Source organism: Botryllus schlosseri, chromosome 15 (genome assembly GCF_051294905.1).
Source record: "Botryllus schlosseri isolate E-star chromosome 15, Bs_hap1, whole genome shotgun sequence".
NCBI classification, from domain to species: Eukaryota; Metazoa; Chordata; class Ascidiacea; order Stolidobranchia; family Styelidae; genus Botryllus; species Botryllus schlosseri.
Genome location: NC_137250.1, coordinates 22,270,636 through 22,285,341, shown reverse-complemented (window position 1 = coordinate 22,285,341; position 14,706 = coordinate 22,270,636). Strand labels below are relative to the sequence as shown.

The window sequence follows — 14,706 nt, the reverse complement described above, 5'->3', positions numbered from 1 at the left end:
AATCTAGTTGATTCTATTTTAGTTGGTTGCAAATTTTTGAAGGTCGTTAGATATTTAAATACGAAAAACACACTGCCAATGTTGGTACTGAAGTGTCGATGTTTAGAAAAAACTTTGTTACTATATCTTGGTATGTTCATTGCTCTTATATAGGTTCTTTATCGGAAGGTGAGGTTATAATCAGAAATTGTAATACAGCAATCGTTACGAATTCGCGCTCAAGTCATCTGTGTAATTATTCGTAAACCCGATGAGGCTCTGTTGATCAAAAATGTTGAACACCCCTGATCTATAGCCAGGGTTGCCATCGACATTGACCTAAAAATAAGGACAGTCGAAAAATTAGATTAGCATGAAAAAGCGTTTTTGTACATACTTTGTATTTATACGAGCCGTGGCCTATCACAGTCCATACTTTTCGTCAGAAACAATAAGCTCCAGCAACGCCTTGTTATTAGAAAGGGCTTCATGGATCTCACGACAGCTCAAGTCTAGGTTTACCTTTACTCAGGGCCGAAACAGCACTTCGTCATCCCCCCCCAATAAAAACGTTGGTCTTTCCCTACCCCCACCCCCATACGGTGAAAAACCAAACTTCTTCACCTCATTGTGATTAGAGGCGTCAACCTAGATGAGAAAAGGCCGTACACCAAGTTTAGACAAAATCTTTTTTTGAGCGTATGGAGCAAGAACTCCAGTAACAATGCTTGTAGTCTTTGTCCTGGCCGAAGAAAACTTATTGGCGATGTTGGAATTGGGGAATATTGCTTTGAACAATTGCAATTGTGCAATCATTGGTGAGGAATGATTGCTGGTGTTTGACAGTATGGAATGCTCTGGTATCCTCTGCAGCAGCTGCCTTGTCTTCTGTGGTCGTTGGTGCTGATCGACTTGTGGAAAAATTATTCATCGACTGGCTAAAATTAATCATTGTGACACACTTCCTGTGTTTTGGGGTATCAATGTGAATTAAAATAGCGGTCTTTCCTATGTCCTCCAGGTTAATGTCTCAATTGCAGATATTGCAATGTGCGAAACACTCGCCGTTCAAGCTTCGTTAGGTTCCTTTGAATTCTCTCTCATAATCGTCACGAAAAACGTTTTAACGCCTGCTCATTTTAACTAATCAGATTTAGCCTTAGTAGTAGATAAAACTATATGCGCAAGTACAATATAAGTTAGATAAATTTATCAATGATTTATAGCTTTATTGCTTTTTAACCAGTGTGTCGACTGCACTGCGCCTTTTTTCACTACGCCATGAATGCTGCCTTCCAAACAGCTTGAGCTTATTCTGCTGTGGACCAAACAGCAGGAACCTGGTATTGCTGTTTACTGCTAAAATGACGTCCGCTGCGATAGCTTGGTACAGACGAAACTTTTATACCACCACTCACTGCCCTAGCTATCTCACCACTTAGAAGGCAAATCTTGTGGTGTGTACGTCACGAGAGTTCCTTTCATTTATGGTGTCATAAAATCTCAACGCAAAAGCATAATTTTAGAATATTATGCAACACAGATACCAGAGGAAAACGATCGAAGTTCAGTAGTGGTTGAAAATAAGACAAAATAAGGACGTAAGTCAAAAATAAGGACATTTCTTATAAATAAGGACAGTTGAGTTTTCTAAGACGTGGACCTTCAAAATAAGGACAAATCTTAGAAATAAGGACGGTATGGCAACCCTGTCTATAGCATATAGATAACATACTATTATTATTATTATGTTATCAGCAGAATTTCCAATCTGAATCGATATCTACGCATAATTACGTTATTTTCAGGATTAAACTTCGAGCAAATACGCTATAATGTCAGTCAACCCGCAATACCAACCACCACCGTACGCTCCTCCTCCAGGTAAGATCAAAACAACATATTTGCTAAGCAAAGACATTACTTTATGTAAGATCATCGCTAGATCTTTCAGTAGGTAAGATGTACAAACGAATTATACATCTTCGTGGCCGTGTATTCGGTCTTGACTGACAGCGAACGGAATAATGAGTAATGTGCAAAATATAGGCTAGGCTACTATACATCCATCTCCAAATATATGTTTATATAATATATATGTTCGATACAAAGTTACATATGGGCTGAGGTGGTCAAAGTAGTCATGATCGCTCCTCAAGTGATTACAAAGGTGACGCAAACCAACAAAAACACTGATCTATACTTTACAAAAGCGTATGTGCACGAGCGTAGTAGTTTTAGGCCAAGATGCCGCCGAAAAAATGAAAACGCTACACCAACTTAATTCTCTCAAAATATGCAAAATCTACATAAGTTACTTTTGTTCCACATCGACGATATATGCACATCAAGTATGGCGTTGGCTACCTCGCCTTTCCATCTAACGTGAGAACGCTTTTGTTATGATCAACGCACACCACGTATTTATCGATAGACTCCACAACATGCACGGAGAACAATATATCACTGGCGGTGCCCTTACAGGAGAAGTTACTTAGGGTTACCGTACGGGAAGTAACTTGAAAATCATATCTACTTTACATTGGATGTATGCAATCTAACTTGATTGATTTGAGATCTAGGCAACAAGGCTTTGCCTAGCGCGTGCTCATGAATTGCCATTAGCATCATGTGAGTTGTCAGATGTGTATTGTAGCGTTACAGTTAAGTAGGGTTACGATACGTCCTCCTTTTTCAAGAAATGTCCTATTTTTTGGTAATTTGTAGGGATGGTGTGAACCTCTGAAAGGTTCAGGTTCGTGTGAACGCGAACCTTTTTGAAAGGTTCAGTGTGAACACGAACGTGAACCTCGTGACGTCACGTGGCGTCATATTGCTAATTTCATCTCTATCTTTCAATGAATCGATAACCTATATTAATGTACACGATATACCTAGCGACGGCTCGGGCCACATAAGACCACAATGCTGAAGTAGGCTACATATTGGCGTTTTAAACGCTGCTAAATGTATCAACTGACTTACGAAGAAATATAAGCTTACGCCTTAAAGGTCTAGGCTAGACCGGAAAATGTATTCGGCGTCTGGGTATTGCTATATTGATATCGTGCAGAGTGTAAAACGGGTTTCTATACTTGCTACAGATATTACCACATTAACAAGTTCTACAGCAGTATAGCCAACACCTCAATCGCACGGATTTGGTTTTAATGATGCAGTAAAGATATGAATTCAAGATTGACCCCGTACGCCTGCTAGATTTTTTGCATCAGTAAACGACATCAATCTCATTGATTGGTTGAATAAGCATCATTCGCTGACTTCGTATTCGGCTCGTGATGCTGTGTGATTGCAGCTCAAGCTCACAGCAGAGTGTCACTAAATATCCACAAACGGAAGACTGGATGTTTCGAGCAAACTTTTGTAACAAAGCAAGTAAAACTTTTGAGATGGTCGAGGTGCATGCTCGTTTAGTGTTGATTTTTAATGCTGCCAGCGCCATACATAGAGTGGCCCGCAGATGAAATGTAGTATATTTGAACCAAACATGTTACAATGAAGTGAAAATTGTAATCTATGAAAAAGGTTCACAGTGCAGAACTTACCGAGGTTCTGTTGTGAACGCGAACCTCTAAATTTCCGAGGTTCACACACAGAACGCGAACGTGAACCTCGCGTTCACACCATTCCTAGTAATTTGTCCTCCTTGTTAGCGCAAAATGCCCAGAAAGACACACAAATTAGGGGAAATGAAGGGCCGAATCCTCGGACGCCGAGTATTTCTGGAGTCGAGCTGAAAAAATGACCTATGGTATATTTCTTTTTTTAGTCAATACCTCTAATATAGGGTAAAAGCGGGTATTTTAGAAGTTAAGTAGGAAAAATGACCTTTTGTAAAAAATCTAATCAACCCAACCAAATTAGCTCTATAAATGTGAAAATCGCCCATTTCTCGTCCGCATTAGTAACTTTTGCAGTCCGTGAAAAGTGTCCTCCTTTCCGTATCTCAAAATATGGTAACCCTACACTTACTAGCATTTAGCAATACTTTTGAGAATTCCTGTGTGATTAAGCATAGTTTCGCAGTTCAGCAAAATGTACCGATGAACAGCAATTACAACCAGACCATCGTTCAAAATGCGCCACCTCCGCCACCGACCAACAATTTCCAGCAGACCATCATACAGAGCGCCCCGCCTCCACCTCCACAGAACAACACGACGGTGATTATGGCGCAAGGAGCAGCAACGACTCAATTCAGACCTGGGAGCTGTCCGAGATGCGGGTGAGTGAGCAAGAATAATTTGCGTGAGGTTCGATTCAACTCAATTTGTTGCTAACAACAATCAAAATCATCATTACAATACACCACAAGACTGCGATACAATAAAAAATTGGAAGGTGTCGAAACGACTTGGAGTAGTCTTCGAAATCAGACACCCACCTTGACCGGCTTAGGGAACTCAACCTAGAAAACATTGATCTAATTAGGCGCATTTTTACTGTCTAAACCGCGATTTTAATTAGATTTAATAAGATTTTAATATGTGCATTTCAGGGGCTTCATCGGTGAACATTTCTCGTGCTGTGGGATCTTTCTCTGCATAATCTTCTTTCCTATCGGCCTAATATGCTTGTTTTGCATCAAAAACAAAAAATGTTCTTCGTGTGGGCAACAATTTTAGATCACATCAAAAGGCGACTCGGCGACCAGGCATGATATGAACCCACTCGATATCACAATTTAACCACGTGCATTTATTGGTATGGATGGGTCAGCCGACTGATTTTTCTAGTTCACATGGATACGTATAGTGTGACGTTGGTAGTGAATATTGACATGCTTCACTATATAATATGTTATATTGACAAGGACATCTGCTGTTGATATATTGACTTTGTCAAGATATCTGCTTATCTACAGCGGCGTTTATTAACCAAAGCACAAGCTCAGCTTTATTCAATGAATTCACAATAACAATAATAAGCATCCGCCTCCAGCATGTGCCATCGCTGTAGCGAGTAGTCTCTCAGTATGGCTCATATCACTACATCCTCCTCTTTCAGTTTTCGTCATCGTCGATGTAGCGTTTCGGTTTGCGTACAGCTCGGCCGGATCTGGTAGTCTGTATGCTTGTGTTCAAGGCGCTTGAGGATGGTGTGCTGTCTTCTTGTTCTATCGGTATGGATGTGCTTGACGTGTCCACAACGTTTGTCAAGGTTTGCTCCGTGGCACATGTTTCCACATTTCTCAAGTAGGCCCGATTTCTGACAAGCTGTCGTCCTGTTGCCATTTGTACCGTGTATCTTCGGTCACTTTCACGCGATAATATGGTCGCGGGCTTCCAAACTTTATCTTGTTTGTCCAGCACCCGTACATTTTGTCCATGGTGCAGTAGTGGAAGTTCTTTAGTGTGCTGATCGGCGTATTTCTTCTGGTTTTCCACTATCCGGTCAACCTTGTCTCTGTATACCTGAGGTGTTGAGATGATATCATGAGTAGGCAGCTTCGTTGTGATGCGGCGGCCAAATAGCAGTTCAGCAGGGCTGGGCAGCACATTGTCGAGAGGTGTTGCCCGGACATTGAGTAACGCTGCCTGGATATCTCCTCCAGTCTTGATACATTTCTTGATGATAGGTTTGAGATATCCTATCTGTCTTTCGATGAAGCCATTGGATCTGCTGTGTCGGGGTGAGCTGGTTGTGTGCGTGATGCCCCATTCATCACAGAATTTGTCGTATTGGCTGAGGTAACAAGGTCCACCGTCACTGACTATTTCTTTGACGCTTCCAAATAAGCTCAGGATCCTTTTCGTTTTGTTGACGACGGATTTCGATGTGATCGATCGTAATTCTTGCACGATGGGGTATCTGGAAAAGTAGTCTGAAATGATCAGAAAGTTCCTACCTTTGATCTCGAAAATGTCAGTTCCGAGTTTCACCCAAGGTCTTGGTGGGCGTTCATGCATCTTCATCGGTTGTTTTGTTTGTTCTGGTAGGAGCTCCTGGCATGATTCGCATGACTTGCAGAGTGTTGAAATGTCGTTGTTGATTCCAGGCCAATATACATATTCCCTGGCAAGTCTTCTTGTCTTCTCGATGCCCTGGTGACTCTCATGCAGTTGTTGTAATATATCTGATCGCAGACATGTTGGAACGACTGTCTGATTTCCTTTGAATATTATGCCGTTTTCAAGGGCTAGCTCATCCCTGTAGTTCCAGTACTCTCGTATGTCCGAAGGTACCTCTTGAATCGTGTCGGGCCAACCAATGTGTATGGTTTCGGCAACGGTTTTCAAGATCGGATCTGTGGCAGTTTGCTGTTGTATCTGCGATTGCTTCACACTTGAAAAACACAAGAAGTCAATGGGCATATCACTTATGCAGCTGATAGGTACTGTGTTTGCACTGTGGTCGAGAGTTGCAGTCTCGTCTTTTTGGTTTGGTAGACGCGAGAGTGCATCAGCGAGCACCATGCCGGGTCCAGGTCTATAGGATACCACAAAGTCGTAGCCTAGTGTTTGCGATATTATTCTCTGTAAGCGAGGGGGTGCACAGTATATCGGTTTTTTGAATATCATTTCAAGCGGTTTGTGGTCGGTAATGACCTTGAAGTGGCGGCCAAACAGATAATGGTGAAATCTTTTTATGCCATACAGAATTGCTAGGCACTCTCGCTCAATATTACTGTAATTTGACTCACTTGGCGTCAGAGCTTTGCTTGCGAAAGCGACCACTCGCTCACCTTGAACCAGCGAGCTTCCCAATCCTTTTAGCGATGCATCCACTTCCAGAGTGACCGGTGAAGTAGGATCGTAGTATTGCAGGATGTGGCTGTCAGTGATTGCTTTCTTGATCTGCTCAAAGGCGTGCTGGTGATCTTCATTCCAGAGAAATGTTATATCCTTTTTGCAGAGGTCTCTCAATGACGCACTTGTTTTCGAAAAGTTTGGAATGTGACAGGCTAGGAATTGTGCCATGCCTAGGAATGTTTGTAGGTCCTGCTTGTTTCGTGGTGTCGGCATGCCGGTTATGTCACTGACTTTTGTCGGGTCAGGTTTTACACCATGATCAGTCAGGAGTCTTCCGAAGAACGAGATGCAGTTGGTCTTGATGCAACATTTCTTGGAATTGAGCATGAGACCCTCTTTTTTCGCAGTGTACAAGAAGTGTCTCAGTCGCCTGTCATGTTCGTCATTGTCTTTTCCGTGTATCACAATATCATCAGATATGCCAACACAACCTTCGCATTGGGCAATGATAGCATCCATTTTGGCTTGGAATATATCCTGTGATACATTGAGCCCGAATGGTAGGCGCAAGAAACAGTATTTGTCGCCAAGGGGGCTTCGAAATGTCGTCAGTTCTTGTGAGGCTGGTGATAACTTCACACTCCAGTATCCAGATTTAGCATCAAGCTTAGAAAATACTTTTGACTTGCTGAATTCTGGTAGGAGTTCTTCGACTGTAGGGATCTTGTGTGGATTTCTCTTCAGCGCTTCGTTAAGGCGTCTTGGATCAAGGCAGACTCGCAGTGTCTTATCTGCCTTCATTGCCACAGTGAGCGAAGAGCACCAGTCAGTATGTTTGGTGACTTTCCGTATAATCCCCAGGGTCTCCATCTTATCGAGTTCTTGCTTGATTTGATCCTTAATATGGATTGGGCATTTCCGCGGAGCATCTTGGAACGGTTCTGCGTTTGTGTGTATGTGCAGAGTTTCTTCACCCTTAAAGTTGCCAATGCCATCAAAGCAGTCTGGAAAACATTTTTTCAGGTCCTCAATGGTATCCACTCTAGGCGGCGTCTGCTCTGTATGAGGAGCTTTGTCCATGACACTGCATGTGTCCAGATTCAGTGTTACAAGATTGAGTGCCTCGCAGGTGGGCAGGCCCAGGATGCCGGGACCGTCAGTGTCGACCACATAGAATTTATCCTTACGATACTTCTTGCCATGTGGCCGTTTGATGCGGAGACTTATCGATCCAAAGCACTCAATACGCGAACCGGAGTAGTTCTTTAGCAAAACATTGGGTTCTGGTTGTAACGGGGTCGGATTGAATTCCCCGAATATTTCCTTGAAAAGTCGTCTTGGAAGAGTGTTTGCTCCAGCGCCAGTGTCGACCTTGATCTTCCAGCTCCCAGTCAACTTTGGGTTCATATGCTTGAATTTAATCCTGGTGTATGCTTCCTTACCCTGTTTGTTCTTGCAGTCGTTTACAGCTCCAATGGTGATCGATGAAATTGTGTTCGTTTGGTCATCATCACTATCGGGGTTTTGACAGTCGGTACTGCTGCTATCTGTGTCATACACTTTTACTTCTGATTGTCGAGTATGTCGACTCTTTTGATGTTTCTTTGACTTTCTCGGAGCCTTACGTTGGTTGCTCTCGTGTTGCTTGTTTCTCGCATTGCCGTCATTATCACGCTTCTTCGTTGCGCAGAAATCCTCCCAGTGGCCATAGTTTTCGCAATAGTTACAGCGAGATCTAAATGCTGGGCATTTCCAACCGTGTGATAGTCCGCATTTGTTGCAGGCCTTGTCTCTATCTCCTTTGCGTATTACGTCAATACTTGAAGTCGCTCCTTCGGGAGCATCATGGCTACTGTTGTATGTGTGTAGCGCTTCCAATTCCAAACCCAACTGCAGGGCTTCCTTAGTCGTGAAGCCTTTCTGTTTCTTCAAGATCTTCACTCTTAGTTTCTCGATTGGGGTGGATGCAACGATTCTTTCCACCAATCTCTCTTCTACTTCATTGTCTTCAAAATCACATTTCTTAGCTTTTTTCCTGATTCTGTGGACAAAGTCGGTCAGTGACTCATCCTTCAACTGACATAGCTTCGCAAATTCTAATCTGTGAACTCTGTAGCTCACTCTGTCACTTGTATCGATCTCCAGTTTGAGTAGTTCCCATATTCGTTCGGGCACTTTCCTGTCATCGGCGGACAGTCCCGATTGTCGTACTCTTCTGGCGCCTTCATCGCCTAATCCCATCATTATGGTCGCGGCTTTCTTGGCGTTATTCGTAGTGGCATTCAGCTCGAAGTATACATTTATCATATCCTGGAACGTTTCCAGAGCCTCGGAGAGGGGGTCATATCCCCAGTCCATCTTCGGAATCGGATTCGCCATTGTTTCTTACCGGAACTCGCTTCTCTGTCTACCCGCAGGCACACTGGAGTCTCTCGGAATCAATCTTCACGCTGACTTGTCTTTACACGTTTACCGCTGCCACCATGTCAAGATATCTGCTTATCTACAGCGGCGTTTATTAACCAAAGCACAAGCTCAGCTTTATTCAATGAATTCACAATAACAATAATAAGCATCCGCCTCCAGCATGTGCCATCGCTGTAGCGAGTAGTCTCTCAGTATGGCTCATATCACTACAGACTTTGTGTAGTGATAATAGATTCCCAATGATACTCGCGAAACGGAAATAAATTTTACGAGCTATATGCCAGCTGTTATTGCGACTGAAAGTAACCTAGTCTGGACTGATTCAACTAAGGTTTTGCTAGGGAAATATTTTTATTTAGAACAGCTGAAAGCGCGATAGTAGCTTCGATTTAAAAATGTATTAAGCTTAAGGACAATAAAGACAAAAAAGCCTTAGGGAGTAATAATGGCGATACTTCACGTCGAGCAGTGAGATGTCGTTTTTTTTTCGACAACTGGATACATATACGCCAATTCCAGTAAGAGATATTAACGACAATTATAGTTTCGATACTTTTTTCCCGCCTTGAAAGCGTTGGAACATCGAATGGCTGCACCAAAGCATGCGAAACATGTGTGGCAACCCACCCATTAGCAGATATGAGCGGGTTTGGAATTTCTATGTCCTAATCCAGTCCGAATCCGAAACTTAAAATCATAATCCAAATTCTAATCCAGAACTTTAGCACATATTCAAATCCGTGTCCAATCCAGTGATGAGCGGATAGTTCTTTTCGAGACTCCCAATCCCTCCGACAACTTTAGTGTCTGAGGAAAACTCCCTTCGACTCCGAAGAGCTCAATCCCAGACTCCGAGATACTCCGATGAATCTCGTCAAGTTTTCGAAACAGTGGCAAGCATGGTACACTTGGTAATGTGTTTTACTAAATTAATGTGATCATATGGTTGGCCTTATAGTATTTTTTACTCTTCAGTCCCCAATTGTAGTGCAGATGGCTGATTTTTAGGCACTTGGCAATCATTTTTGCCTGTTACCAGTCATATTACAACTTTACAAGGTGTCAACTGTCTGTGTTTTGGTTTGTAATCATAATCAAGAGTGTATTCTGGTCAGAGCTATCCAGAGATATCAGAGACAAAAGTTACAATACTCCGAAATTCTCCGAAAAAATATCTGTAGTAAACTCCGACTCCGCTCCAACTGTCACAAACTCGACAAAACTCCGCTCCGAATCCACTCCGACTCCACTCCGATGCTCATCACTGGTCCAATCCTAATCCGATCATAACTTGAAATTCAGTAAAAATGCTAATTTATGCAAGGGAGGAAGTGGACATTTTTCTTTCATAACCAACAATTCTCTTGATTAAAGATAACTTGGCATAGGTCTGCACCTCTCAAATTCATTGGCACCGAGTGTACCATAGTGTAGTGTACCATAAGTACATTATTAACTGATCTGAATAAAGTTTGTCGCCTTTCACCACACGACATATGAAAATCGGTAAATCCACTCCAAATCCTAATCCGTTCAGAAAAAAAAATATCCAATCCATATCCGACAAAATTTCATAAGTTCATTTTTTCAAATCCTAATCCATGCTAATCTCTGCTAATCCTAATCCCTGGTCGGATTTAGATTGGATTAGGACATAGAAATTCCAAATCCGCTCATATCTGCCCAATAGGGGTGTATTTGTTATCATTGTTTATTGTGGTAGTGTTATTATTGCTGAGGCCACCAAGTGTCTGATTACGACTAGGTAGCATGGACACTTGGTGGACACATGACAGAGCATGCTTCGTTATTTTCTATGCTGGCTGGTGTCGGGAGGACGTAGGCTATGATAAAGCACTCTGAAAACGACTGCTGTATGTATCTCTTTACATCTACAATATCAGGAGGTCTTCCACACATGTAATACAATGTGCAAAGCTACGCACGTTTGTGGAAATGACATTTCTGCGAAGTGGTGATCAATTCACAGCGTTGTCATAAAGTGCAATGCAATATGGCATGGTCGAAAATATACCAAGCATCTTTATTGGCGTAAAACTGACGTTAGTTCTTTGCAGTCGGATATGGACAATGTACATTGTACATGCTTGAACTTTCCACATCCGCGATACTCCTATGGCGTCGTAGTTAGTGATGCTCGAATAGTCGACTAGGCGCCTAACATCGGTTCAGAAGAGAATCACTCAGGTAATCCATTTTGTCCTACCTCATATTGAACTGGGTCGCTGCTAAAATCTCGATATCTTTGGCTCTACCTAGCGACATCTAAAACATCCGAAGCATGCATTTTATTTGCATTTATTTTTTCAAACGCGACTGACAAATATCCGCGATTACCATAACGGTTGTTCATAATCGCTAAGGTCAGGTGAGCGGATCTTCAGCTTCAGCTTTTGAATACCCTCCCGCACGATTTGCACTTTTTGTTCTTCCATTTGAGACAGCATATAATGCCGCACGGGAAGCAACAGATAGCGCACAGAATGCCGTTTGTCGTGAAAGGCCCCGGCCCGATCTCGCCTCTGCAATAAGCAAAGAAATAAGCCTGGGTAGATCGCACCTATTGGAGGTTTATCCGGAAAGCAAGCCGTGTAGCGCACTTGGACGACCAGATAATTCTAGTTGTATGAGTAGACTCATTGGAGCGAAATGCCTGTAATACACTTCTGAATAAATTTGTCTCTCCACATTGCCAGGTGGTTGACAAAAAAAAAGGTCAACTACTTTTCGCCCAGCCGGAGCGTCACTTCTGTGCTAATGTACGGCATAGCAATCGCATTTTGCTCTAAATATGGCCTAAATTTTCAAAAATGAGGACAAAATCTCAAAAAAGAGGACAAAAGGGCGTCCTCCGAGGACACTTTCAACAAAGTCAAAAAAGAGGACAAATCCTCTTAAAAGAGGATGTATGGTAACCCTAGTCTATATGCTCCTAATTTAATTCGAATCTAATTTCAGGTTTTACAGATAATCCGACAGCAGATTAGTATAATACGAAACGGGCCAAGATTGGTGTTCAGGCATTTGCCATTCTCATGCTTCTGAGAATGAGCTCTGATTTGATTTGAACTAAACTTGATTTTTGTAGTATTTCTTTCTAAGTAGAAAATTTATTCAATCGCCAAATTTTTTCGAATTTAATTATTCTAATTCTAATCCAATTTAAAAAAACAGCGTAGCTATAATCCTATTCCATTCAAATTTGGAAAAGGTTAAAATATTCCAATTGTCCAACTCTGCATTTGACAAGATTTGACAAGATTTCAAACCTCTGGCATACGATACATGTTATGGAATTAATCTAAAGAGCTTCTTGGAGGTACAGAACTTCAATGTACAATTGAACATTATCTTGGTATTGAAATAGACCAGAATATTTTCGGCTGACACTCGTCGAGGATAATCGTCAGCGACTGGTAGAGAATCGAAAAGAACATTGCATATCAACAATCGTATCACGAAATATGATAAGCAATCTTCTTTTCAGTTCTCTACTATAGTCTAGTGGCTGACTGGACCCTGACGAGTGGCAGCCGAAAATACTTGGGTTTATCTCAGTATACACAAATTATTTGATTGAAATTGATTTATATATAATATTATACGTATAAGGGGTAAACGTAGTATCCTTGGAACTCAAGTAGAAGTAGAAGTACCGTCCTCAATTTCTACTGGAGAACAAGAAAAAGTAGTGTAAGTGAAACAATAAGTACTCCAGGCCTTGCTTCACCTAGGAAAAAGAAAATTGTCAAGTAGAAATAATCTAAAACAAAACCACTTAAGGAAGTAGTACAACTAGGCAAAATATACTACAAGTAGACCTAGAAGTATTCTTCATTAGCGACCACCTCAGATTATACCCACCCGCATCTGGTACAGCTTCCAGCACTGAATCGAGCTTCTGTGCCTGAGTTACCCCCTGACCCCGTCCCAGCCATAATGACTGTGGGAGCTGCCGGTGCAGGTGCTTGGACTATGGTTTGGTTGTTTGACGTCGAAACAGGCGCTTGCAGAACTGTAAAATGCTTCAGTGATACTACTGTTCCTCGCAGTAGACTGATGGGTGTATACTGTATATATTATTTTCAATATGAAATTTATGGTTAACGATCTCAAATAACGGATATAGCAGTGTCCAATTGATTGACCGCTGCATTGTTTTCCAAGCACACAAGAATAGATGAATGATATCCTATTTGAGCCTCATTTTCAGAAATTGGTATTCAACGTTGCCTATAGCCTGAACCTCTCGGTGTTTGTAATCTACTATATGTGCTTATGTGACGATGCTAAATCAAGAATTCATTTAGCTATGAGCATGAACTCGCTTCTATCGCCATTGAAGATCATAGGCAACACAATTAATTTAGATTTTCCGTTGAAAATAATATTGTAACTATAGGGAAGATCGTTATTATACACTTCCAATTTATGGCTCATAACCCCGGCATCGCACCTGGACATGGCGTGGAGATGACTAAGCTACATTTGCTCTATCCATCCAGCAGGCATAGTTGAGATTTCCTTCATTACAGGAACTCTCAGAGAAAGGCATTCGACGGTGCTGTAAATTCTTACTTGGTGCAGGCGCTGGCGGCGGATACGGGTTGTAAACTGGCGGAGGTTGACCGTAGCCTGGCTGAGGGTATACTGTGTTCATCTTGAGACCGCTGCTGATTGAACCTTATCTAGCTGCAGTTGCAACAAGGATTAAATATATAACGATATACAAACAGACTCTGCTGGATATATTCTAGTCAGCGCTCGAGATTATTCTGGACCACGATCTGATACATTGACTTCCGGCTTCCGTCACATCCCCCTCATTTTGTCGTTTGTCATTTTATGATATCTTCAATTGCTTTTTATTCAGTGTGCATGCCCCTTCTTTGCATCGCCTAGGCCCAGGAGGGTGTCTGATTTCAAGGACTACTCCAAGTCGTTTCGAAACCTTGCCATCTTATCATCGTATCGCAATCTTGAGGTGCATTAATTCTCCAGCTGTGCGAAATAAATCACGAAAAATTTGCTGGGAGATGAAGATCCAGTTTTGGCCCTAATTTTCATTGAAGATAAATGAACTATTAAATTGTAATTCAAAGTTGACAAAAGTATACTTGCGATCGGAATTTTTTTAAATGTAAAATTGTCATGAAATTCTCTCTGAAGTCATGACATCCCATCAGTGGAGAATTGACCCACTGTTCAGAACCAGCAGATTATGCAATACGGCTTTCATTCCCAATTTAGTCAGCATACCCGAATTTGAACACTGAGTGAACACCATGATCACGAACACACCATATCATTTTGAAATATAGGTCGACCATCGCTATCACTTTAAAACGAGCGTATTCTCTTCAAATGGTCGACAACGCTACTATTTGATCTTGGCCTGATTCAATTTAAATTTCTGCTGCGTGAAATGTATATCTGAATGATGACTCCTTAATCTTTTATATTCACTTTTCAATTGCATCAGTAATGCGACTGAACAAAAATCACTGGCATGGTAATCGTCAAATATTTCTGGTCTGCCATGCAGCGTGAACCCCATAGATATAAT

At 41.8% G+C, this 14,706-nt stretch overlaps 2 protein-coding genes across 2 annotated transcripts; one reads left to right on the top strand and one right to left on the bottom strand.

Annotated features, from left to right (window-relative positions):
* Positions 1-1,709: 1,709 nt before the first annotated feature.
* Positions 1,710-9,280, top strand: LOC145458147 (membrane protein BRI3-like). Its single transcript, XM_080336510.1, has 3 exons — positions 1,710-1,863; positions 4,027-4,225; positions 4,499-9,280. Exons 1-3 carry the CDS (start codon positions 1,815-1,817, stop codon positions 4,623-4,625), a joined length of 375 nt encoding a protein of 124 aa, XP_080192636.1. The 5' UTR covers positions 1,710-1,814; the 3' UTR covers positions 4,626-9,280.
* A 2,142-nt stretch (positions 9,281-11,422) lies between these two features.
* Positions 11,423-14,706, bottom strand: LOC145458148 (uncharacterized). Its single transcript, XM_080336512.1, has 3 exons — positions 13,719-14,706; positions 13,005-13,155; positions 11,423-11,662 (listed from the first exon to the last, which is right to left on the bottom strand). Exons 1-3 carry the CDS (start codon positions 13,798-13,800, stop codon positions 11,527-11,529), a joined length of 369 nt encoding a protein of 122 aa, XP_080192638.1. The 5' UTR covers positions 13,801-14,706; the 3' UTR covers positions 11,423-11,526.